This window comes from Telopea speciosissima, chromosome 1 (genome assembly GCF_018873765.1).
Source record: "Telopea speciosissima isolate NSW1024214 ecotype Mountain lineage chromosome 1, Tspe_v1, whole genome shotgun sequence".
Classification (NCBI taxonomy): Eukaryota; Viridiplantae; Streptophyta; class Magnoliopsida; order Proteales; family Proteaceae; genus Telopea; species Telopea speciosissima.
The window spans coordinates 63,089,213-63,115,314 of NC_057916.1; the positions used below are offsets into that span (position 1 = coordinate 63,089,213).

Consider the following 26,102-nt stretch of genomic DNA (forward strand, 5'->3'; position numbering starts at 1 on the left):
ACTGGTCACCTCTTCTTTGCTTACCCCTTTACCTCTACAATTTGGAAAAAAGCCCTTTCTTTTAACTGGCCTCGTAGCAGGAGACCCCTCCCCTTTGCTAGAGAGTGGCTCTGGATGATCATGACTTACTCTGGCAGCTTTATCTCTGATACGATTGGAAAGTTAGTGTGTGGCGTCGTTCTTTATCACATTTGGATGGAGAGGAACCTTAGGAGATGGACTTCCAACTCTGGGTCTTTCGACTTGATTTGGAAAGCCATCTCCTTTGATGTCTCCTCAAAGCTCAGCTTTATTTATCATAAGCCCATTTTTGACTCCCCAAGGAATAGGCATATTGTTATCTCTTGAGGATTAAATGTTTCTATTTTATGACCCCCCTCTTAGTTAGTTTGGGGTTTGTATTTCTCCCCCCCTTCTCTTCCCTCTGTATATTCCCCTCCCCCCCCCCTTCTCCCCTGCCCTTTTTGGGCTTTGGTAATACATTTTTTTACTCACAAAAAAAAAAACGTCACTCTTTTGTTTTATCAAAAAAAGTTCAAGTGGACCGGGAATAGTCATCAACAAAAGAAACAAAATAATGATATCCGGACAAAGAGGTAGTGGGATCAGGTCCCCCAAACATCAGAATGTACAATAATGAAAGGAACAGTGGATCTATTACCATGATAAGGATAAGATGAACGACAATGTTGAGCAAAAATACATGGTTTACACTAAAAAACATGAGAAGAAGAAAAAGAGGTAAACAAATGGGGTAATTATTTTCTCATAATAACAAAAGATGGGTGGCCTAAACGTTGATGCTAAAGCATCACAACATCCATAGTACTACTCACACTCCGGCCACAAACATAAGACTGAGCAGTAGGCAAAACAGGTGTCCGAGGGTGAAGAAGGTAGAGTCCTTTTTCCTCATGTCCACTGTCAATTATCCTCTTTGTCACCAAATTCTGAAAAAGACAATAGGAAGGAAAGAACCTGATATAATAATTTAAGGATTTGGTTAGATGACTTACGGATAATAGGTTAGTGGAAAAATTAGGGACATGAAGAACAGAATCAAGAGAAATAGAAGAAGTGACTCGAACATTTCCCTTACCACAAATAGAGGAAAGGGAACCTGTTGAAGTGTTGAACATTGGTTCGGTTCGGTTCGGTTCTCTTCTCTTGTGGTTCTCTTGGTAAAGTGTGTAATTAACTAGGTACATTAGAGTGTCTAGATTCACGCACATGTTTAATGTGTTCATATTTGTAATATTCTTAAGATTATAAATAAAGTGGTGGCCTCTGTCTCATTGAGAAGCCAAATCATTCTCTCTTTTCTCTCTTTCTTTCAACTTGGTATCAGAGAGCAATCCCTTTAGGGATTTTTTTTAGAGTTCGCCACCACTACCGCCGCCACCGCCGCTGCCACCGCCGAGGCTTCAGCCTTTTGGTTCAGCATGGTTGACTGAACGTGTGTTAATGCATGTCGCACCACGCTAACCTTTGCTGACCACTAACCACCACCATGCTACCTGCCACTGCCGCCACCACCGGTGCCCCTTTTGCCCTCCTTTTGGGCTCCTTTTTTGTGCCAATCACATCAGTCTCCCACTGCCACTGCCTGCTGGGCCCTTCTCAGGCCACCGCCTGCCACCACCTGCCACCTGCGGCTCCTCTGGCCACCTGCTAGCCCTCCTCCAGCCACCGCCTGCGGTGAGAAATTTCACAGAGTTGCTTCTTGTCCAAAGGGAAATTTCGTTGTTTGGTTAGACAAATATTGCCCTCTATGTTCTAGGTTTATTCTCATTTATGCCTTCTACCTTGTTGCTCATATGTTAAAACAGATAAATCATGTTGTTCAATGAGTTCCATTTGAAAATCAAAATATTTCCTGTGGATGTGCAGTTGGTCTTCAGTTCTTTTAGCGTCGATGATGATGATTATAGAGGTTGTGATTATAGCCTCTTTGGGCAACTTTCAGAAGTACGAATCATATATTTGAATCGCTTTGTGCAGGAGGTAACACACTTCGAGTTTCATACTTCTTTCTTGTCATCTCATTCTTAGCCTAATATTTTTTAAATACAATTAATTTGTAGGTTGTTAGCTATTTCATGGGCCTTGTTCCCAACAATACTGAGGGTGTTGTAAAACTGAAAGATCAAGTTACCAACTCTGAAAAGTGGTTCACTACAAGTGAAATTGAAGGATCACCTGCTCTAAAATTGGATCTGTCGCTTAGAAAGCCTGTAATCATGATGCCTCGGAGAACAGACAGCCTTGAGTAAGTTGATGTCCTTGGCCTTTTGCAGTCATTTCAGGGTTGTTTAAATTACTTTTTTTATTCTCTTAATCAGAATGATACTGTAATCTTCCTCATCACCATTTTGTGTCATATCTTCCCCCTACCTTGGCAGTTACCTGGAGTTAGATGTGGTCCACATCACTGTCCAAAACAACTTTTACTGGCGTTTTGGCGACAAAAATGAAATGGGTGCTGTCCATCTGGAAATACTAGCTGTCCAGGTAAATTTAGTTGTAATCGAAATTTAAACATGTCTTTTATATTTTTTATTTTTTTTGGGGCGGGGGGTTGGGGTGGGGGTGGGGGGTTTGATGTAATGCTAGAAAACAACGAGTAACTTGTGAAGTATTATTCCACACATTGCAAAGTTTTGTCAAGGTCTGTTTACTGTTTGCAGCTGCCTCTGATTGGGAAAACTTTGAATGCAGTGGTTTAGAGAACACTTAATGCACTAAAGAGTGTGCTTATCATAATAAAGTCATACTAAATCTGTATAATTGTGAAGATCTTCTAAAAAAAAGTGGTAACTTTCGGTGACTGACTTTCAAGTTCGATCTGATGTAGGAAGGAGTCCCCTTCAATGTCCGTCCTCCCTGGGATGGTGCCGCCACCGCCCAGGGCTCCTCCTCCCCCTAACCTATCATCACCTTCCCTCCCCGAGCTCAGATCTTGGTCCTCCCTTTGCCCCAGCAATTCTCCCTCCCTCCGTGAAGGTTGCCCCCTTCATTTTGTCCCTCCTACCATCATCGGTGGCTCTAAAGCAGCCCATTATGAAGCTGAGCTGCTGTCCTTCGAAGCAAAAAAATGGGCAAACTGCCTTGTTGGGCACCCGCCCCCCCTTTCCCCTTGTAAAAGCTTCCCTTACAAAGCAGTGGAAAACCGGCAATGGTTTTGAAACTTACCTGCTTGATAATGGCCTCTTCATTTTCAAGTTTGCGGATGATGTTGACAAAAGTCGAGTTCTGGATGTTGGTCCTTGGAACGTCGGTAAAAAGCCTTTCTTCCTCCGGCAATGGAACAGATATCTTGAGCTCAACTGACTTGACCTAAGCTCCCTTCCCCTCTGGGTTTCTCTCCCTGGTCTCCCTCTGCACTTCTGGTGTGAGAAAGGGCTTAGCGTGATTGGCTCGGTGCTTGGAAAACCCCTCTACTCTGATGGTAGAACAAAGCTCCAAGATCATCTCATGTTTGCCCGTATTTGTGAGGAAGTTCTGGCTGACTCTCCGCTGCTATCCTCTGTGCTTGTGGTTGATGACAAAGGCTTCTCCTTTAATCAGCCCATCAAATATGGCTGGATCCCTCCCCATTGTTTATCTTGTAAAGCTTTCGGCCACTCCACCGATAAATGCACCGCCCATCCCTCTTTGGACTGCCCTTTCACCCTAAACACAAACACCACCAACCTTTTTCCGGCCAACAACTCCTCTGTTGCCCTCTCCAGTTCTCCTCCTCAGCCCATAGCCTCCACTGTGATCCCTCCTAAAACCCACAGCCACATCATCTCTCTGTATCCTCCTCCATTTCCTCTCCCCAGCCCTTTGCTCTTCCTTCCGCTGTTCGAGGCCGTCGTTGAAGCCGTCTGCGCAACAAGCTCCGCCGCGGTGCCTCCACCTCCACCTCCCCCCGTGGCCATGAGACCCCATCCGATTGTCCTCTGGTTCTCTGGTCAGGAACCATCGGTCACAATCGTTTTCTGGTCTTGGGAACTGAGCGTGACCAACTTCACCCCTTCTCTCCTGAGCCTCGCAAGATTTTCTCTCAAATCCCTGCTGGCTCTGTCACCACCATTGAAGAGACTCTGTCCTCTTCTGTTGTTGAGTCGCTTTCGCCCTCTGTCGCCCTGACTTCTCCTTCTCCTTCTATCACTCCCATTTCTCCCCCTTTTAGCTTTGGGATTGCCGCCTATCTGAAGGGCATCAAAAAGTCCTTCATATCTTCTACGCCTGATCCCCCTTTCATGGGCCCAGTGGTTCGGCCCATCTCCCCCTCCTTTGCCGATGTTTCGGCTGGGCCAAACAGTCCGGTTGCTCCTAGTACCTCGCCCCTCTGCTCCAACCCTGGTCTCTTGGCCCAGTCTTGTTTGGGCCTTAGTTATTCTATTGATGCTCCCTCCTTTGAGCCCCAGCCTAAAGCCCCCCCGCCTTTAAGTGTCTTCCGCCGCCATAACCCTAGTTCCCCTCCTTTCGCTGGGATTTGCCCCTACATTGCCTACTCCCTTCCCTGTGCTGAGAAGATTTTGCCTCTGAGTTTGGTTACTATAGATCATGTTTTTTGCCGTGAGACTGTAGATCCGGGCTAGAGGTCTTGTTTGGTTGGGGCTGCCTCCGGGTTATCTTGTTGGTCTTTGCTTTGTTTGCTTAGGGGGAGTTCTTGTTTGGGCTCTTGTCTTTTATTTTGCTAGCCCTTGCCGTTTTGGCAGGTCTTGTATTTGGTTCATGCGTTATTTTCATTGGTTGGTACCATAAAAGAGTTGGAAGTTAAAGACAGCAAGTGAACACAGGAAAGATGAAGGTAGGAGATCCGGGCTAGAGGTCTTGTTTCGTTGGGGCTGCCTCCGGGTTATCTTGTTGGTTTTTGCTTTGTTTGCTTAGGGGGAGTTCTTGTTTGGGCTCTTGCCTTTTATTTTGCTAGCCGTTTTGGCAGGTCTTGTATTTGTTTGTGCTTGTACGGGCTGAGGTCTTGTATGGGGCTGCCTCGGGTTATCTTGTTGGTTTTGCTTGTTTGCTAGGGAGTTCTTGTTTGGGCTCTTGTCTTTTATTTTGCTAGAGGTCTTGTATTTGTTTGCTTGTTACGGGCTAGAGTCTTGTTTCGTGGGCTGCCTCCGGGTTATCTTGTTGGTTTTTGCTTTGTTTGCTTAAGGGGAGTTCTTGTTTGGGCTCTTGTCTTTTATTTTGCTAGCCCTTGCCGTTTTGGCAGGTCTTGTATTTGGTTCGTGCTTGTTTCCCTCCCCCCCCCCTTTTTCCTTTCCTTTGGTAATGAGTTATTTATTCATCCAAAAAAAAAAAAAATCTGTATAATTGTATCTTGTATGGTTATTTTCATTGGTTAGTACCATAAAAGAGTTGGAAGTTAAAGACAAGAAGTGAACAAAGGAAAGATGAAGGTAGGAGGTTGAAGAAAGAGAAGAAGGAGAGAAGAACAGAAGAGAAAATGGTGCAATGTTGTGTGTTGGAGAATAGTCTCCACCACACCTATATTACTTCACTAATGAGCTAAAAGAAATTACATACACCTCCCTCGTGAGGTAAAAGGTAAAACAGAAAAAATACAATATAAGGGAACTAGTTAACTAAAATAGTTCCTAAAGTACCCATACAACATATAAACTCTAATACTCCCCCTCAAGCTGGAGAATAAATATCATACATTCTCAGCTTGCATAATAGGGTACCAAACTGAAGAGAAGAAAGGCCCTTAGTAAAGATGTCTGCCAATTGATCACCAGTCTTCACAAAAGGGTTGCGAATGCAACCAGAGTCTATTTTCTCCTTGATGAACTACCTGTCCACTTCGATGTGCTTTGTTCTATCATGTTGCACCGGATTGTGAGCAATGCTTATTGCTGCCTTGTTATCACAATAAAGCCGCATAGGATCATTAGTATCAAACCCCAACTCTTGAACCAATCGTCTCAGCCATATAAGTTCACAAACTCCATGAGCTATTGCCCTAAATTCTGCCTCTACACTGGATCTAGCTATAACAAGTTGTTTCTTGCTTCTCCATGTGACTAAATTACCACCAACAAATGTGCAATAGCCAGATGTAGATCTTCTGTCTGAGATGGATCCAGCCCAGTTAGCATCTGTGAAGCCCTCTATCCTCAGGTGATCATGTCTGGCATACAATAGTCCTTTCTTTGGGGAGGACTTCAAGTATCTAAGGATACGATATACAGCATCGAAGTGCCCACTCTTGGGGGCATGCATAAATTGACTCACAACTCCCACTGCATAAGAAATATCTGGGCGAGTCATAGATAGATAGATGAGTTTCCCCACTAATCTCTGGTACTTACCTGCATCAACAAGAGAGGGACCACAATCTTCTCCTAGTTTGTGATTCTGCTCAATAGGAGAACTTGTTGGTTTGTAGCCCAACATCTCTGTCTCTTTCAACAAATCAAGGACAAACTTCCTTTGACATATGTTGATTCCTTTCTTGGCTGGTTGTGATCGATTTAACCTCTAAGGGTCCAGTTCTTTACCAAAGGAAATGGGGAGTCATTGCTCAACCCAAAAAGAGGATATCAAACACAGGTAACCACAGTCCAATTAGCAAATCAGGCAATACTTCCACAAAGAAAAACTCCAAATATATGTCTCAAGGAACAATGATCTCATCCATCAACATAAAGAGCCCAAATAACATAAATCATCCAAACCAATTAGCAAGAAGCAGCATAGTGTTAGAGTTGTTAGAAGTTATGTATTAAGGGTAGTTTAGGAACTAGTCTTTAGACTAGTTGCCTTATTATGTATTTTTCCTTCTTTATCCTTTTTATCTTTTACCTCCCTAGGGAGGTGGATGTAAATTCTTTTCTTATCATTGAAGTAATATGGTAGTGTGGAGAAGTCTCACACACAAGATATTCACAACCGAAATATCTCTCTCTCCATTCTCTTCTTCTTCTCTTCCTCATCTCTTTGTCCTTCAACTTCTCCTCCGTCTCTTACTTACATCTCTAACCTAAAACCCAAGTTGGTATCAGAGCTTTAGGTTTGAGAATCGTTTCCACCCTCTTTCCCTATTCTTTTCCTCTCTTTGGAATCCTAACACACAAGGGATTTCAAGGAAGAAGCCTCTATGTAAACAACTTGCTGTAGAGAGATGAAATAGATTCCATGCAACCTATTTAAGTGTTTGAAGATGATCCTTGAGCTGTATTCAAGCTCCATTGAAGTTTTTGAAGCCAACCAAGCTACACCTAGGGCTTCCGCCAGCTCAAAGTTGCAGCTCCTGTCTCTTCTCTTCTCGGCATGGGTTTGGAGCTTGGAACAGCTCATTAGGATCGTACAAGGGTACTCTTTATGCCCCATGTGTGCCTCTTTGATGAAGGGTTCTCTTGGTTGAGCATAGCTCACTTTCGTGGGGCCTCTTTTTTGCCCAGAGCTTGTTTGAGTGGGTGTTGCTTCTTGGAAGGTGGTGGGTGAAGTTCTGTCCAGATTTTACCTGTGTTTTTCTGCTGGAATTTATTTCTTGTGTTTGGAATCCTTATTTGGGTTGAGTGTGTGCTCCCCACTTTGTTTGGAGATCCTTGTGTATGGTTAAGTGCCTTTTTTATCCCCACAATATGGCTGAATCTGATGTCTCTGGGTTTGGCTCGGCTGAATCACAACCTACTCCGGCAGCCCCTCAGTTTGTCTTTGAGAACTCACACCCACAGATCTCCATTGTGAAATTAGATAACTCCAATTATTTGGATTGGTCCCACTCAGTGAAGCTTTCCCTTAGGAGCAAAGGGAAACTTGGGTATATTACAGGTGCCATTACTGCTCCAGCTCTTGGTTCCCCTACCTATGAAAAATGGGAGACCGAAAATTCCACAGTCATGACATTGCTCATCTTCTCCATGAAGCCCGAGATTGGGAGAAGATTTATGAGAAAAGAAACTGCCAAGGCAATTTGGGACAGTGTCTCCCAGACATTTGCCAGGGTGGGTGACTCCGTCAAGGTTTATCAGCTTCACCAAAAAATTAATGCAATGAAGCAGGGTGACAGGACTATTTCTGAGTACTACAATGCCTATATTAGTGTTTTGGAAGAGTATGATCACTACAAGGATCTCCAATTGACCAACCCAGCGGATGAAGCAAAGGTGTATCGTGCTCTTGAAAAGGAGCGTGTCTTCACTTTACTTGGTGGCCTGAACCTTGATTATGAACCCATCCGGCTCTCGATTTTAGGCCGGTCCCCCCTTCAATCTCTTGATGAGGTCTGCAGCTATTTACAGAGTGAGGAGATTCGGCGTATTGATATGGAACCAGCACCAGCACCAGCACTAGCACCATCCCTTGAGAGATGTGCTCTCAACTCTAGTTCTTTTAGAGACACCCGTGGAGGTGGTAGAGGCCAAGGGCCTACTCGTGGGGAAGACAGAGTAGCTGAGACTGGTGGTACTACTGGAGGTGGTAGAGGCAGGTTTAAATGTGATCATTGTGGGAGATCTGGACATACTAAGGATAGGTGTTGGACTCTTCATGGCCGTCCTCTTGGTCCATGAGGTAGGGTTAGTGGTACTCGTGGTGGCCGTAGAGGGGGAGCTCGGGCACACTCTATGACGACTGTGGCTGATGCTGGGGAGTACCCACCTAGTACACATGATGACTCCACTTTGGCGGATGTAGTGTTTCGCCGGGTCATGTCACAGCTGACCACATCTCCTACACCTACAGTGGCCAGTTCCTCTTCCTCCTCAGCCTCTACTGTAGCCCAGTCATGGGTCATTGATTCGGGTGCCACTGACCACATGACTGGTACGTCCCATTGTTATGATTCCTATACCATTTGTTTTGGTAAGGATAAGGTTAGGGTAGCTGATGGCTCCCTTTCCTCCATCTCTAGTAAGGGCAATATCCCTGTTTCATCATCTATTTCTCTTACTTCTATTCTTCATGTCCCTAACCTTACTCTTAATGTTCTATCTGTGAGTCATTTGATAAATCTTTGAACTGTTGTGTCACTTTTTTTCCTTCCCATTGTCTTTTTCAGGATTTGGTGATGAAGAGGATTATTGGTAGTGGATGTGAGGAGCAAGGCCTTTATCTTTTTGACTAATTTTTGCCCACAGCTCAGTCCTACGTGTGTGGACGTACTGATAATAGTTCTATGGAGTCTGTTATGTTATGGCATCGCCCTCTTGGCCATCTATCTTTTGCTGTAATGAGGAAACAATTACCTCACTTATTTTCTTCTATTGCTTCTTCTCATGTTTTTTAACGTGAACCATGTATGTTTGCCAAACATTGTCGTTCTTCTTATCCATATCATGGAAATAGAACTGCTGATCCTTTCCATATTGTGCATACTGATGTTTGGACCTTCCCCTACTACCTCTTTATTTGGCTATCGTTACTTTGTGACATTTGTTGATGATTTTTCTCGTGCTACATGGACTGTTCTTATGAAACATAAAAATGATGTTTGTGATGCATTTCAGAATTTTTATCAGATGATTCTTACTCAGTTTGATACTCGTATCAAAATTGTTCGGTCTGATAAAGGAGGAGATTAGTGGCCTCCAAGCCTTCTTTACTAATGATGTTCCCAGGCTGACACTGAGAAGGGGGGGTGAATTAGTGCTCAATAAAAATCTTCCCAAAATTATCCTGACAAACCACACTCAACTGTCCCTGTATTTACCACTGGCCGGAGCATGCCGTAATTATCGGCTACAGTTCACATACACCCCCAACCTCCAACAAAAAATGGTCAGGCCTACCTAGGGTGTATGCCCATTCTGCAAAACAAAGGTTCTCCAAATCCACAAGACAAAGCACACAGATATACGTGGTTCGGCCTAAGCCTACATCCACGGGGTAATGCCCAACCCTGGGCTTCGTGTATTACCCGACACTCAACACAAGTTACAATTTGAGTGCAACAACAGTCCAGGAGTCCCTACTCCTGCTTCCAACAATGCCCCAACATTGTTAAGGGCAACAACCCCCCCTTACAATAGCAACAACTATGTAAGAAATTTTCACAAACACCTGTTGAGCATCAACTCAACAAGGCTTACAACTTGAGAAAATACAATCAAAACTACCATTCCCAATATCCCATCATATGTAGCTAATGAAGTTCATCCCAACAAGCTCATAAGCTACTTACAATATAAAGGAAATGGTTTAGAGATTACCAAACTGGACTAATATCCCATCATATGTAGCTAATGAAGTTCATCCCAACAAGCTCATAAGCTACTTACAATATAAAGGAAACGGTTTAGAGATTACCAAAATATCCATTAAAATCATGTTCAAGTTTCTTCAACTCCTCACCTAAGCTCTCTCAAAGTTCTTCTTCGTTTTTCCCTAATTTTTGAGTTTAAACTTCAAGTTCTTTTGATGCAGGGACGAAGAGGGTATTTTACTAAGAATTTTGATAGATGGTTCACCCAAAATGGACATCGGACGGCCAAGATATGGAGCTTCAAAGATCGGCCAATGATAAAATTTCATTTGGAATCTTTTATGCACGTGTACCAAACTCTGGCTAAGCATAGAGTCAAAGGACCATGGAGGTGCACAGATTATATCAAATGTAGAGTGTCAGATTGGAGTAAGATAATGAGGTGCATTGATGGCCATAGAGATGGCGTTAGATAGGTCGTCAGACCTGTTGCTTTCACTGAGACACGAGCCAATGGATGCTTAAAGATCAGAATCTCAAGAGCGCATGATGAACGCATTGCAAGCTTTTAAAGCTTCATAAAAAGTCGTGCCTAAAAAGGTGATGCCACATTTCGGATTCCTAAGGGATCGTACAATGCAAATCCCTTCAACTTATTTACCTTGATCGGTTAAGGTGGGAAATGCCCTCAGCCTTCTATTTTATTTCCAATGGTGGGAAGCAATGTGAGCTCTTTGATGTGAATCTCAATCAGACCATTAATAAAAACAGTGAACAAAACAACATTAATTGGAATCTCGAAGAGCGCAGAGGTGAATGTGCTTTGCATGAGATTAAATATCTTCACAGAGTTCAAGATAGAGAGGGAGTCCGTGCATTGTGCACCAAATCCAAGAACCAATATGATTTCATTATATAGGATCTCCAAAAAGCATTAAAGCCTTCATTTAATGCTCAGCATTGTGATTTTCAAAAAAGGAAGAGTCACACATGATGTGCCAGCTTTTGCACCAAACAGAATCCTTTGAAATGGAATCTTGAGAAATTCAAATACCTTTAATATAAATCAATGCCCTCCGCATTCCAAACTCTCAAAATTGCACATAACCCCTTTTTAGCTTTATGTCATTTATAAACAAGTCCTTCGCTTCAACTATGCATGTCCATGTAGACCAAATTCTTAATGAATTGCAAATAAAACCCCTGAGACAAAAAACACATACCGAATACTCATTTGGTAAACTTGGCCAAATTTTGGCCGAGTATGGGAGAGACTTTTATGCTATACTTTTTCAAAGTGTAGCAAATACTCCATTTTGTATTTCCTTTTGTCTACACCATTACCAGGCCACATCACCTCAACCTTGTCACTGTCTGATCATTTGGCTGCTACCTCAGCCATGTTAGACACTCTTTGTGGGGTCCACAGTGTGTGGAGCCCACCTCAATTTTCTCTCTCCACTTTCTCTCCTCAAAATAAGGAGGAATAAGCACATAAACACTTACCAATACACTACCATCATCCCAATGAGTATTGTCACTTGCTTATTAGCTGTGCCAAATTACCATTTTACCTCTGAGAGATGTAAGAGGACTAAAATGCCCCTGAACACTTCCAAAAAACATCTCCTAATTTGTTTGCCCTTGGTTGCCAACAATGACAACACATTACCACTACTGCCAATGGACCAACAACTAATAATGTCATTATCCATCAGCTCGCGTGTGTTGACACACCCCAACAAAATGGGGTTGCTGAGAGGAAAAATCGCCATTTATTAGAGGTCACCCATAGTCTCTTGTTTGGCATGCATGTTCCCAAGAGCTTATGGTTTGCAGCTCTTCTCACTGCTTCCTTTCTCATTAATCGCATGCCTACCAAACTGCTTGATTTCAAATCTCCCTTAGAAATCTTATCTCTATAGGTTTCTGCTTTCTCTCTCCCTCCTAAAGTCTTTGACTGTGCTTGTTATGTGCATGTTAACAAATCACATCGCACTAAACTTGATCCCAAAGCTCTCAAGTGTCTCTTTCTTGGGTACTTTTCTACTACCAAAGGTTACAAGTGCTATCACCCCTCTTCTCGCAGGTGCCTAGTCTCCAAAGATGTCACCTTCCTTAAGTCTGTTCCTCTCTTTACACCTTCGCAGCATCCTCTTCAGGGGGAGAATTGTGGAAGTGAACAGGTTGCCGATTTCCTTCATTATTCTCTTCCTATCATGCTTGACATTGGAAAGCACAGGACTGTGGATGTGGATGTGAATATAGAATTGGTTGTTGAAAGTGGTTTTGGTAAGGAGAAGGATTACCACATTAAATACAAAAGAGGTGAAGGCTTCCATAATACAGGAAAGAAGACCTACCAAGAGTCCTCTTTGGATCCGGATCCAAATCCTGAGACTCATTCTCCTCAATTAGGTGTCATCCCTTCTCTTCCATCTGATTTAAATCTTCCTATTGCTATTAGAAAAGGGAAAAGAGCTTGTACTAATCCTAGAGCCCAGTTTGTTTCTTATGATGCTCTTTCTCCTACAGGTCTTGCCTTTATTGCTGCTATCTCTACTGCTTTTATTCCCAAGAATGTTACTGATGCTATGTCTGACCCCAAGTGGAGACAAGCTATGTCTGAGGAGATGATGGCACTTAAGAAGAATGGTACTTGGAAATTGGTGGATCTTCCCAGGGGACGTGTCCCAGTTGGATGCAGATGGGTCTACACAATCAAGTATAAATCTGATGGTACTGATGTCATGACATTAATAATATAATTCATGTTTAACTTCAAATCTTATAATTATTACAACACTGTGTTACTGTTGATCAATTCTGCTTGAATATTCTATGCTGATTATGTATGCTAGACTAGATGCTGTAGCCGGCTTGGAAATGAGGCCTGTAGTAGCCCGTAGAATGGGATACGGTTGACACCGCCCGACTCATACGATGCCATATAGACATGGGGTTAGAGTTTCATCACCCATGCTACGCACCCTTGCCAACAGGGGTTAAGGTGTTGGATGCCTATGAGGACTACTGTAAAACCTCGGGCGAATACGCCGGGAAGCCTCGGCAATATTGCTGGGATGCCTTGGGCAATATGTCGGGAAGCCTCGAGCAATATGCTTGGGAAGCAGCGAAAAGGTGAATTACGGCTATAAGCCAAACAAAGTAAATCCTCGAGCAATATGCTTGGGAAGCACCGAAAAGGTGAATTATAGTACAAAAGACGGTTACCTCACAGGATTAATCACAGAGGGTTGGTCGGGCTGACCAAGGGTATGTCTGCTGGAGCTGACTGGTCCTCTCCGACAACTTAATGGGTGTATCGCGGGAAGGGGTAAAAGCCCGCACCAGGGATACATGTATTGGTGATTGTAGTAGCACTAACCTGCCTTAGTTGTGATGTTAGGTGGCTAATAAATAACTGAAATGCATATCATGTAGAATCATATGGTTGTGATTGCATATGCATGCATGATGATATGTTTCATTCACGGGCTCGGTGGAGCTCACACTCTTGTATATTCTCTTTTAGCTGATTTTGCAGGTACAGGTTTGCCAAAGGGCAAGGAAGCTGTCGAAGGAAATATAGATCGTCCTCATCTTGTCGCTTAGCGACGATTTTTGGCTATTATATCAGTTGGATGTGAAGAATGCCTTTCTTCATGGAGACTTAGAAGAGGAAGTGTACATGCAAACTCCACCAGGCTTTAAAATGCCTTCCGCTGAAGGGAAAGTATTCCTCCTCAAGAAGGTACTATATGGCCTCAAACAATCACCAAAGGCATGGTTTGAGCGCTTCCGGCATGCTATTCTGAAGAATGGATATTCCCAGAGCCAAGCTGACCACACTCTTTTTACCAAGCAGGGCAATGGTACCATCACAACCCTCATTGTCTATGGTGATGATATTGTGGTCACTAGAGATGATACAACTGAGATAGCTAAACTGAAAAAATACTTGGCTCAACAGTTTGAAATCAAAGACCTAGGTCCCTTGAAATACTTCTTAGGAATTGAGGTATCAAGGACCAAGAAAGGATTCAACATATGCCAATGGAAGTTTGTTCTTGATTTTGTTGACAGAGACAGGGATGTTAGGCTGCAAACCAGCATATTCTCCTATTGAGCAGAATCACAAACTAGGAGAAGATTGCGGTCCTTCTCTTGTTGATGCGGGAAAATACCAAAGGCTAGTGGGTAAGCTTATCTATCTTTCTATGACACGCCCAGATATCTCTTATGCAGTGGGAGTGGTGAGCCAATTCATGCATGCGCCTAAGAGTGGCCACTTGGATGCTGTATATCGCATTCTCAGATATTTGAAGTCTTCTCCAGGGAAAGGATTGTTATATGCAAGGGATAATCACTTGAGAGTGGAAGGTTTCACTGATGCCGATTGGGATGGATCCATTACAGACAGGAGATCTACCTCAGGCTATTGTACCTTTGTGGGAGGAAATTTGGTTACATGGAGAAGCAAAAAACAGCATGTTGTAGCCAGATCTAGTGCAGAGGCAGAATTTAGAGCTATGGCTCATGGAGTGTGTGAATTCATATGGTTGAAAAGACTTGTTCAAGAACTGGGATCTGACACTGAAGGCCCTATGAGACTCTACTGTGATAACAAGGCTGCCATCAGTATTGCCCTCAATCCAGTGTAACATGACAGGACCAAGCATATTGAAGTGGGTTGATATTTTATCAAGGAAAAGATGGACTCTGCCTGCATTTGTACTCCTTTTGTGAAGACTGGTGATCAACTGGCAGATATCTTCACCAAGGCTCTTAACTATATCCAGTTTGGTACTCTCCTATGCAAGTTAGGAATGCATGACATTTATTCTCCAACTTGAGGGGGAGTGTTAGAGTTGTTAGAAGTTATGTATTAAGGGTAGTTTAGGAACTAGTCTAAAGACTAGTTGCCTTATTATGTATTTTTCCTTCTTTATACTTTTTTACCTTTTACCTCCCTTGGGAGGTGGATGTAATATTCTTTTCTTATCATTGAAGTAATATAGTAGTGTGGAGAAGTTTCTCACACACAAGATATTCACAACCAAAAAATCTCTCTCCATTCTCTTCTTCCTCTCTTCCTCATCTCTTTCTCCTTCAACTTCTCTTCCTTCTCTTACTTACATCTCTAACCTAAAACCCAACTCATAGTCCATCGACACTAGCAGCACAGACGAAAACAGAGCCTGGCGGTACCTTAAAATCCAAGAAGAAGATGATTTTTGAAGCAACTACTCTTGAGGATATGAACCGAGACCATATGGGGGGGGGTTCAAGTAGACCCTAGGACGATTACAATGAGCTGTAACTTGGTATTACAGCCATTGCTATAATTGTACTTGGAAACTGGTTAACCTTCCCGGGGGGAGAGTTTTAATTGCATGCAGGTGGGTCTACACAATCAAGTACCTATCAGATGGAACAATCGAGCGATAAAAGGCTAGGTTGGTGGCCAAAGGGTATAGTCAAGTGTATGGGATTGACTATCAGGAGACATTTGCTCCTGTGGCTAAGCATAATTCTATTCGAGTCCTCTTTTCATTTGCAGCCAATAGAGATTGGCCTCTATTCCAGTTTGATGTGAAGAATGTTTTCCTCCATGGTGACTCAGAGAAGGAAGTGTACATGCAGCCCCCTCCTGGCTTCAAGTTTCCTTCAGCTGAAGGCAAGGTGTGTCTCCTGAAGAGGCTTTATATGGTCTCAAACAATCTACTAAAGCATGGTTTGACAGGTTCAGGCAGGCTATTCTGAAGAATGGGTACTCCAAGAGTCAAGCTGACCATTCCTTATATACCCGGAGAGGTAATGGTACCATCATAGCTCTTATTGTCTATGTTGATGACATTGTTGTGACTGGAAATGACAAAGCTGAGATAGCTAGGCTGAAGACCTACTTGGCACAACGGTTTGAGATTAAAGATTTGGGTCCCTTGAAGTAATTCTTGGGAATTGAAGTGTCAAGGTCCAAGAAAGGAATCAACATATGTCAAAGGAAGTTTGTCCTTGATTTGTTGAAAGAGACAGAGATGTTGGGCTACAAAACCAGGAAGTTCTCCTATTGAGCAGAATCACAAACTAGGAGAAGATTGTGGTCCCTCTCTTGTTGATGCAGGGAAGTACCAGAGATTAGTGGGGAAACTCATCTATCTATTTATGACTCGCCCAGATATTTCTTATGTAGTGGGAGTTGTGAGTGAGTTTATGCATGCCCCCAAGAGTGGGCACTTGGATGCTGTATATCGTATCCTTAGATACTTGAAGTCCTCCCCAGGGAAAGGACTATTGTATGCCAGACATGATCAACTGAGGATAGAGGGCTTCACAGATGTTGACTGGGCTGGATCCATCTCAGACAGAAGATCTACATCTGGCTATTGTACATTTTTTGGTGGTAATTTAGTCACATGGAGAAGCAAGAAGCAACATAGTCCATTGACACCAGCAGCATAGACGAAAACAGAGTCTGGCGGTACCTTAAAATCCAAGAAGAAGATGATTTTTGAAGCAGCTACTCTTGAGGATATCAACCGAGACCATGAGGGGGGGGGGTTCAAGTAGACCCTAGGGCGATTCAAATGAGCTATAACTCAGCTCCAAGGACAACCGAATGAAGAAGATGAGGAAAAATTACCAAGAAGCTGGCGGTAAGTTGCTGCATAGCTAGATTGAGCTCCAAACCCTTATTTGTTCAAGTAAACTCTTCCTTTTGTGGCTCTATGGTCTTCATTCATTCCTCTTGTAAGCATAGTTCGAGAACTCGTTTCGTTTCGGTATTTCGGGCTGACCAAAATATCCGAAATATTCGAAATTTCGGATATTTCGGTCGAAATATTGTATTTTTTTTGGTATGTTTCGATAGGTCATTTCGATGGGTTTTAGGCCAAGTTAAGGCCTAAAACTTCATGGAAACCCTATTTTAGGCTATATAAACACATTTAAATGTTCAAATTGCAAAAATAGTCACCCAAAATGGTGTTTTGGATGTGCACCATTGATTGGCAACGTACGGTCGAACCCTAATGTATAACTTAGTTAATTACACATTTACACATACACATTGTACATTAAACAAGTAAATTGACTTGGAACTAAGTTGGAAACATAATGATTCATAAGTTAAGGCATAAATCATAATATTAAGTACATAAGACATCAAGTCAATAACAAGTTAACAAATAACAACTTAAGAGTTAAGATTTAAGAAGATGATATCAAACATTCCAAATCACAATATGTTAATATCCCCAATTGTCCCCTACAAGGCTACAAGTTAAGTAGTCAACTAGTCATCATTCATCTCAAATGTTTACAAATTTGCTAATAATAACTACTCCGCCATCCAGGATCAACCCCACTCATGGTCCGCTGGAGCCGACGTGTATTGCTTTCCGACTGTAGGACAAATGCATGCCACGTCATATTCTGGGAGAAGAAGCGAGTGTAGTCATCCACAGTGGCCATGTAAACTGCATCATCAACATGCTGAAGGTAAACCTATCCTAGGATATAGGTCACCAAACTGTGAAGAAGTACTACCCACTGATCCACTATGATATGAGTCATATGACGGCTCTGGGAGCATGTACGGGTTGTACGGCTGCAGCTGGTGGGTTGGGTAGCCGGGGTAAGAAAAGAAGTCATCCATAAAAGACGATCCACTATATCCCAAACAAACATGTTGATCATGCATTTCCCTAAAAAAAATCAATTTTGAGAATATGGTTTTACCTGGAATAGTGGAAAGGCTCCACAGATGTGCTAAGAAGTTTGTTCTCCAAGTGATTCCGGCATAGATGCGGTAAGGATTCAAGTGGGAAGTGGAAGAATGGAGAAGAAATGAGCAAAAACCTTCAAGAACCAAGCAAAAGTGCAAAACCAGAGTTGTTTCTCAGTCTCGGTCGAAATTTCGACCGAGACTGACGAAACATGTTCATTTATATAAAGCAATTTCTCGAGACATTCAAAATCTCGCGATATTTTGAAAAAATCTAGAGATATCTCGAAATTTCGAGAATTTCGATCGAATTTTTGTATTTTTTTTATTCGAGGTGGCATTTTGTTTCGAGGAGGTCGAAATATCCGAAATTTCCGAAGAGATTTCGCGAGATTTTGAACTATGCTTGTAAGATATCTTCAAGCTTTTCACATTATAACTCCTGCCTTGGAACCCCTTTGTAACCTAGGGTTCCAAAGAGAGGATAGAAATAGAACAAGAAGGTGAATTGACTCTCAAACCAACAAATTAAGCTCTGATACCAAGTTGGAAGTTAAAGACAGCAAGTGAACAAAGGAAAGATGAAGGTAGGAGGTTGAAGAAGGAGAAGAAGGAGAGAAGAAGAGAAGAAGAGAAAATGGTGCAATGTTGTGTGTTGGGGAATAGTCTCCACCACACCTATATTACTTCACTAATGAGCTAAAAGAAATTACATACACCTCCCTAGGGAGGTAAAAGGTAAAACAGAAAAATACAATATAAGGGAACTAGTTAACTAACTAGTTCCTAAAGTACCCCTACAACATATAAACTCTAACAAAAAGCCAAGATGTTGGAAGCATTTTCAGGGATGTGAAATCTGAAATTTGGCCCTTGTTAAGTAATGCTTGTAATACCACAGGAGTATTGTTGTCTTGTCCGTCTTGTCCCCGTGGTAGTCATTTGTTCAGTGTTATTATGTTTCTATTAGCTCTATTCAATGTGTTAGGTAGTTTTGTATTTGTTCTCTAGTTAGTGCTAGTTTCCTAATTGTGTTCTACTAATCTCACATGACTGGAGAATTCTTGTATTCCTGTAACATTTGATTTATCTATAGGGATTATTGGCTGTATTGTCTTTTGGTGAGAGTCTTCTCTTTCATCAGTTCTTCTTTTCTTCTTCTTCTTCTCTCTTCTCCTTATTGTGATTGTTGTTTCTAGGTTCTGATCTTGTCACATGGTATCACAGCTCTCTTAACCAGCGATTACAATCACCAATGATACTGTTTTGAGAGTCTCTTTATGGATTATCCTTTTGGTTGCAGCAACCTATGCTGTCTTTGATTAATGCAAAACCCTAGTGATGTTGAATTGTTGATAGAGAGATTAACTAGGGTCTCTTTGCATCAACATGTTCTACTTGCTGTCCATGGAAACATTCAATTGCAGGAATTATATTTTCTACAAATAGAGGCTAGTTGCACTCTGTTTTGAATTTTTTCTTTGACAGTAGTAGTTTTTGTACATTGGTTTGATGATGGTGCCTCCACTAGACTTTGGTTGGTCAACTGGCACCCCCTAGACATCTTCCTTCATTTAGTGGGCAACAAAGCCAATTCTAGTTTGGGATCAGACAAAATAGCCATTGTTTCTGACATTATTCAGGACGATGTTTGGGCCCCTCTTATCTCCTCTTCACCCAATTGGGTCCTATATGTTCTGCCCTCCCGGGTATCCATAGGAGGCCAGTTGGAAGGGGAGATCTCATCTCTTGGACTGCCTCTCCTTCGGGTCTATTCAGCTTGAAGTCGTTTTGGGATCTTATTAGAACTCGTGGCTTGGCTTCCTTGGCGCAATTTGTTTGGTTCAATTCCTATATTCTGCGCCAAAGCTTCACAGTTTGGCTGGCCATTACCTACTTCCTTCTAATGCAGGCTTTCCTTATTCAGACACTTAAGTCCCTCCTTGCAAACTTTGTGGAATGCCTAAGAAGACGTTGATCACCTCTTCTTCAGATGTCCTTTTTCCTCAAGGATTTGGTCTTGGCTCCTTGCGGATGCTGGCCCGGTAGAAGACGAATATTGCCTCGTCACTCTTCAGTGTGAGTAGATTTTTGTGTGGTAAACTTGCTTTGGCGCTGCTATTCAGCATATTTGGTTGGAGCGTAAACTCAGAAGATGGCTCCCTACTCTAGATTATTTCAGCAGATTAGGAACACCATCTTTTTGGACATCAGGAGCAAATTGTCTGCAGCCCCTTCGGATGTGCTGATTCCCCCAGAAATAGGTTCATTGTCGCCTCTTCGAACCTTCCCTGTTCTTTCTAGTGTGTGTGATCTTGTATCTTGTTTCGTCTTCGGTTTTGCTCCTTTGTATATTCTCTATCCCTTTGGGGGGCCCCTGTTTTTCTTCTCCTTTGATAATGAATTTTTATTCACCTAAAAAAAATATATTGAAAAGTTGTTTTGTACACAGGGTGAGTTATTGTCATAAAAAATGTTGAAGGTTTACTTCATGACTTTTGATTACAAATTTTTGTAATTTACGAATTTTTAACTGTATTTATATGATAATAAAGGGAAAGAAAGACCCTTGAGTCCACTTCAGTGACTTCCTAATCGACTCCACTCTTATCCCTCCCTAGTCAAGTCACAGTGAGTTCAATGGGCTGTGAAGATGATTTGAAGAATGCTAGCCTATTTCACTGCCCTTTTCTATTTCAATTTTCATTGATACAATTTATGATGTCAACTAAGACATGCATCCTATTTTTGTATCAACTTTGTGTACATGCTTGTGATGTTATCTACCACTACCATGTTCCATGCAGGTTGAGAATGTCAACTTAATTGTTGGGAGTAGAAAAGAATCTGGTGAAAGCATAATTCAAGATGTCAAGGGGCTTTCAATTATTATTCGGAGGTCACTTCGGGATTTGCTGCATCAAATCCCGAATACAGAGGTTACAATCAAGGTATTTTAGGGCTTGGTTGGAGTGATAATAACAGCTAGTGGATTTTCTTGATTGTTTAATGGAGTTTGAAAATTACTGGAGAACATATTCCTTGGAGCTGTGATTTCATTACTGACCATTGCATTTCTTTGTCTCTAGATACATGAGCTGAAAGCTGCTTTATCCAACAAAGAGTACCAGATAATTACTGAATGTGCAATATCTAATTTGTCCGAGACTCCCAACACTATTCCACCACTGAACCTTGAGACAGATGAGGTGGCAGAACCTCTTGTTCCTGTAGCTTCCAGTGTTGAATTTGAAACGCATGAGAGAGAATCATGGGTGTCTATGAAAGTTTGGGTTGCCATTGATTTGGTTGAATTATGCCTGCATTCTGGGGTAAAGAGGGACACTGCCCTGGCCACAGTGCAGGTATTTGATTCTAACTTTTAGGTTTTGCTGAACAAAACTCCTTCATTTGCCATTTTCTTCCAAAAGGATTGTGATGTTAAACCGCACTTTAATATATGGATTATGAAATATAAAATAACACTCCAAAAGTTTCATGTGTTTTTGGTTCATGTAGTTTTATGCATATCTTATCCGGGTCATAATTTTTATGTGAAACTGTAATACATGATATTATGAAAAATGTGGGAACAACATTCCATATCATTATCCAAGAACAAACTAAAGCATATCTGATCTTGAAATCTTTCAATGCATATTCCCAATCCACAAGTGGTGATCCAACATCCTCACATAATTTAGGATTGAGTAAATGGTATCATCAAATTCTAGAAGACCTCAATATGTAATCTTATGGAGAGTTTTATATGGTTGCATTATAGATAATTGTGGCTCTCTGTCTTTTCTGCTTGGATTGAGATGTGTTATGGAATCCCTGGGTGGTGCTGAGAGGGGCTTTGAAGGGTTGAAGAGTGAGAGCATGATTTCATCTTGTTGCATATAGAAAGAGGTGGTTTGTGAAGGCATACTACTAGTACTATCAGGTCTGCAGGAAAAATTTGCTTCTATGTGGATATACCCAAAGGTCAAAACTCTAGAGCTAGCAAAAGGGCTTCAAAGAAAGGGGAGAGGCTGTTGAGGAAAACCTTCAAATTCTTAATATAGAATTGTGGAGTTCAAATCCTTTATTTCAGAATTATGAAATCTTAACACTGTATCTTCATTTTTTTTGGATGAATACAGTTTTGAGATTGGTTCCTGCTTTTTGTTTACTTTCTCTAGAATTCCCTAGGTTCTTCTTGAGCCCTGAGGGTGGCCTATTTATGTTTTCTCTATTCTTTCATGCCTTGTTGAGAGCTATTTTTATCAAGTTGAGGCAGGTCATCCTCACTTTCTCTGGTCTGAAGTTCCAAGTCCACTTCTTGTTATATCTCAAAATCGACACATTATCCTACATCTCAGTGGTTGATAGTTTCTGCTTCTACATCCAGAGTCATATGAAACATGACTTGAAAATGGCCATAAGCGTCGTCTCTTGAAGTGAGGCCGTCTTTCTAAAGTTAATGTTACCGTGAAGTGTGTATGGCTTGGTATTAGTGCCTTCACTAATACCGAGATATGTGAGGGGTATTTTTGTCTAGGTCTTTTATTATTTTTATGTCTTATGTTTTCCTGTTTTACCCTTCACTAAATATATAATGAAGTATTTAGGGAGATTACACATATCGTGTAACTCCCAAGTTGCACTTCTCTTCTCTTCTCTTCTTCTTCTTCTTTTTCTTGCATTATTGACATGGTATCAGAGCATTAGGTACTGCTACAGCTTTCGCGAGTTCTTCCTTCTCCTCTCTACAGCCTATAATTGAAGATTGAAGAGTATTTGAGGACTTGAAGGGCTTGCGGTTTTTTCTATTCTTTGTTTGAAGGGGTGCAGCACCCTATGCTGTATTTTGGGACTGTTTAGAGACTAGTTCATGACATAAAATTAAGAACTAGGTCTCTCTTTTCTGTTTGTGAATGTGTTTAAAGGTGTTGGATGAAGTGAAGATTGCTTTGGAGACTCAAATATCAAATCGGCAACACTTGCAGGGTTTTTAAATCGATTTTTCTATGGGGAGAAAAATCGATGTGTTAGCAGGGTTTTGCGATCGTGTGGATTGGCTGGATTCTTTGGAGTGTGTTGCCTTCTCTTTGGGGCAAAATGTTTTGGGGAAACAAATTCCAGCTGTCTTCTCTGTGGAATCGACTTTTGCTGTTTTTTCTGCACTTTTTGGGTTTCTCTCTTTACTTCATCAATCCAATAGTGGATAATGGGTGATGTATCCAAATCTTGTGATGGTTCGAAGTCTGTAATGACTACAGAAATTTTTTCTTCCTCCAATCGTATCACTGAGAAGAAGTTGGAGGGGATCACCAACTTTCTACAATGGAAGAAAATTGTTAAGTTGGTGTTGACGGGACATGATCAGCACCATCACCTATTCAAATCTAAGCCTGAAGATGATCCCTCGTGGGAAACAGTTGATGCTTGAATCTTAGGACAGATGTTGAATTCTATGTAGCACCAACGATTTGGTAGCACACATTGATACAGTAAAGGAGTTGTGGGAGTATCTCAATGTTTTGTATTCTAGACAAAACAACCTTACCCGTATTAATGACTTATCCCAAAAGTTCTACAGGGTTGATAGAAAGGGTCATACTTTGACCTAATACTTTGCTGATTTTAAGAGGATGTATGAGGAGCTTAATTCCTTACTGCCTATCACTTCTAATGTAGAACAAATGCAAAGTCAGCGGGAGCAACTTGCTGTTATGGGGTTTTTAGGAGGACTTGGGAAGGAGTTTGACTCGGTTCGTTCCCAAATTCTTGGTGGTGACAAGATAGCCACTTTGTCTGAAACCTTTTCCAGAGTTCTTTGTGTTTCTCGTGAGAGCACTATTGGTGTTGACACTTCGGCTTTGGCTTCTTTTCCATCAAACCGTGGGCCCAACAGTGGGGTTGGTAGTGGTGGTAATAGTAATACTGGTGGTGGGGCTGGTTCTAGTAAAGCACCTACTTCGGGTACTCAAAGTAATTCTGATGGTTCTGGTGGTTTGGTGCGGACTTGTCATCATTGTGGTCTTCCAGGACATATCCAACGTTTCTGTTGGAAACTTTATGGCAAACCAAATCATCAACAGTTTTCCAACTTTGCTACTATTACTGAGTCTCCTGTTTCTACATTTACACAGCCTGAGGGTAAGACCGTGAAGATGTCTGATGATGAATATGCTCGTTTTACACAGTTCCAGATTTCTCAGTTAGCCCAACCTCCAACTGCCACCTTTGTTTAGACAGGTAATGCCACTGCATGCCTTATGACTGCTACTTCTCGTCCCTGGATCATTGATTCAGGGGCTTCCGAACATATGACTGTTGTTTTAGGTATACTTTCTTCTTTTCAGAAATCTTCCTCTAGTGTCACCTTAGCTAATGGTTCCTTTGCTAAAGTGACTGGTACCGGTACTGCTCATGTTACACCTCCTCTATCTTTGTCATCCGTTCTTTATGTGCCTGATTTTCCTTTTAATCTTTTATCTGTTAGTCGGTTTATCAAAACCCATAATTGTTCTGTAACCTTTTCTTCAGATTCTTATGTATTTCAGGATCTTTCATCGAAGAGGATGATTGGTAGAGGTTGTGAGTCGGGGAAACTTTATATACTTGAGGACACTTCATCTATGGCGTGTACCAGTGTGGCGTCACCTCACCAAATTCATTGTCGTTTGGGTCATCCTTCATTGGAGAGTTTGAAGCTTCTTGATAGTCGTTTTCGGTCCCTTTCCAGTTTAAATTGTGAGTCGTGTCAGTTTAGGAAGCTCCACTGTGTGAGTTATCCTCCTAGAGTCAATAAACGGTCTGACCAACCTTTTCCGTTAGTTCATTCATATGTTTGGGGTCTGTGTCCTGTCATTTCTACTTTGGGTTTTCGTTACTTTGTAACTTTTGTTGATGATTATTCCAAGGTTACCTGGATTTACTTAATGAAAAATCGTTCTGAGTTATTTTCTAGTTACCTGGATTTACTTATTGAAAAATCTTTCTGAGTTATTTTCTATCTTTTATGCTTTTGTGAATGGTAACTAATCAATTTCCGAATCCTTTGCGTGTTCTTCGTAGTGATAACGCTAAGGAATATTTTTCTGCTCCTTTTGCTGAATTTATGACTTAAGGTGGTATTATTCAACAGTCCTCTTGTGCTTACACCCCATAACAAAATGGTGTAGCTGAGAGGAAGAATAGACATTTAATGGAGGTTACTCGTTCTCTTTTATTTGAAATGAAAGTAGCTAAATCCTTTTGGATAAATGCTGTTTTGACTTCCTATTACCTCATTAATCGCATGCCTTCCTCTGTTTTACGTGGTGGTATTCTCTTTTCTTTATTGTTTCCTTCTGTGCCATTGTTTGTTTTGCCACCACGCTTGTTTGGCAGTGCTTGCTTTATCCGTGATCATCGTCTTAGTGTTTCCAAGTTGGATCCCAAAGCTCTCAAGTGTATGTTTGTTGGTTATTCTCGTACTCAAAAGGGTTATCGTTGTTATTCTTTTGAGTTGCGAAAATACTTTGTTACAGCTGATGTCTCTTTCTTTGAGTCTACGCCATATGATAGTTCGTCTTTTACTGTGTCTGACTTGGATGATGATCTTCCCGTTTCTATTGTTTTGTCCATTGTTCACCATGTCCCGCAGGCTGCCTCATCACCGACACCTCAACCTACTGTGTTTAAACATCATCAATGGAAAGTATGTACTGTGTTCAACTTACTGTGAACTTAGAGGATTGTTGTAGGATATTGGTGTTGCTGTCGCCTTGACAACTATGCACAGAATTGAAAGGCTGAAGTCAAGTCATTCTTTAAAATTGTGGGGGAGGGCCAAGCTTTACATGTATTTAAAGATTTATGTAGAAATGATTCAGATTGGGTCTAGGAAAGGTGAGAATCAATCCTGGACAGAACATGAAAAGAAAAGGCCAAAACAAATTATACAAAGTCCCTCAATCACAGGGTAAGGAAACAATCAAACAATAAAATAATAAAAAATAAAATTCCTAGATAGATCCCATGAATCTTGTTTTGGGAGAACCAGAAACTCCCAAACCGCATGGTTTGTTTTGAACCGAAAACTGGTTCAATGATGAACTGCAGGCCTTTGTTTTTTTATCTGGTCTGGTTCCTGTGACTGTACTTGATAGTGTACCTTGTATCTGCATCACAGCCATCACTGCCACCCCCGCTACCCTGGATTGCTGATGGAACGACCATCAAATTGAGCTTAATCAC

At 41.6% G+C, this 26,102-nt stretch overlaps 1 protein-coding gene across 2 annotated transcripts in view; it reads left to right on the forward strand.

Annotated features, from left to right (window-relative positions):
* The window catches only part of LOC122648528, a 207,957-nt gene that overhangs the window by 79,146 nt on the left and 102,709 nt on the right, over positions 1 to 26,102 (forward strand). The window contains exons 27-31 of one of the 2 annotated variants that reach the window (XM_043841740.1): positions 1,891 to 2,004; positions 2,085 to 2,269; positions 2,403 to 2,511; positions 20,681 to 20,824; positions 20,963 to 21,238. In XM_043841740.1, the coding sequence (XP_043697675.1) occupies positions 1,891 to 2,004; positions 2,085 to 2,269; positions 2,403 to 2,511; positions 20,681 to 20,824; positions 20,963 to 21,238 (828 nt within the window). The remainder of the gene's footprint in view (positions 1 to 1,890; positions 2,005 to 2,084; positions 2,270 to 2,402; positions 2,512 to 20,680; positions 20,825 to 20,962; positions 21,239 to 26,102) is intronic. The other variant, XM_043841741.1, reaches the window with a different exon arrangement.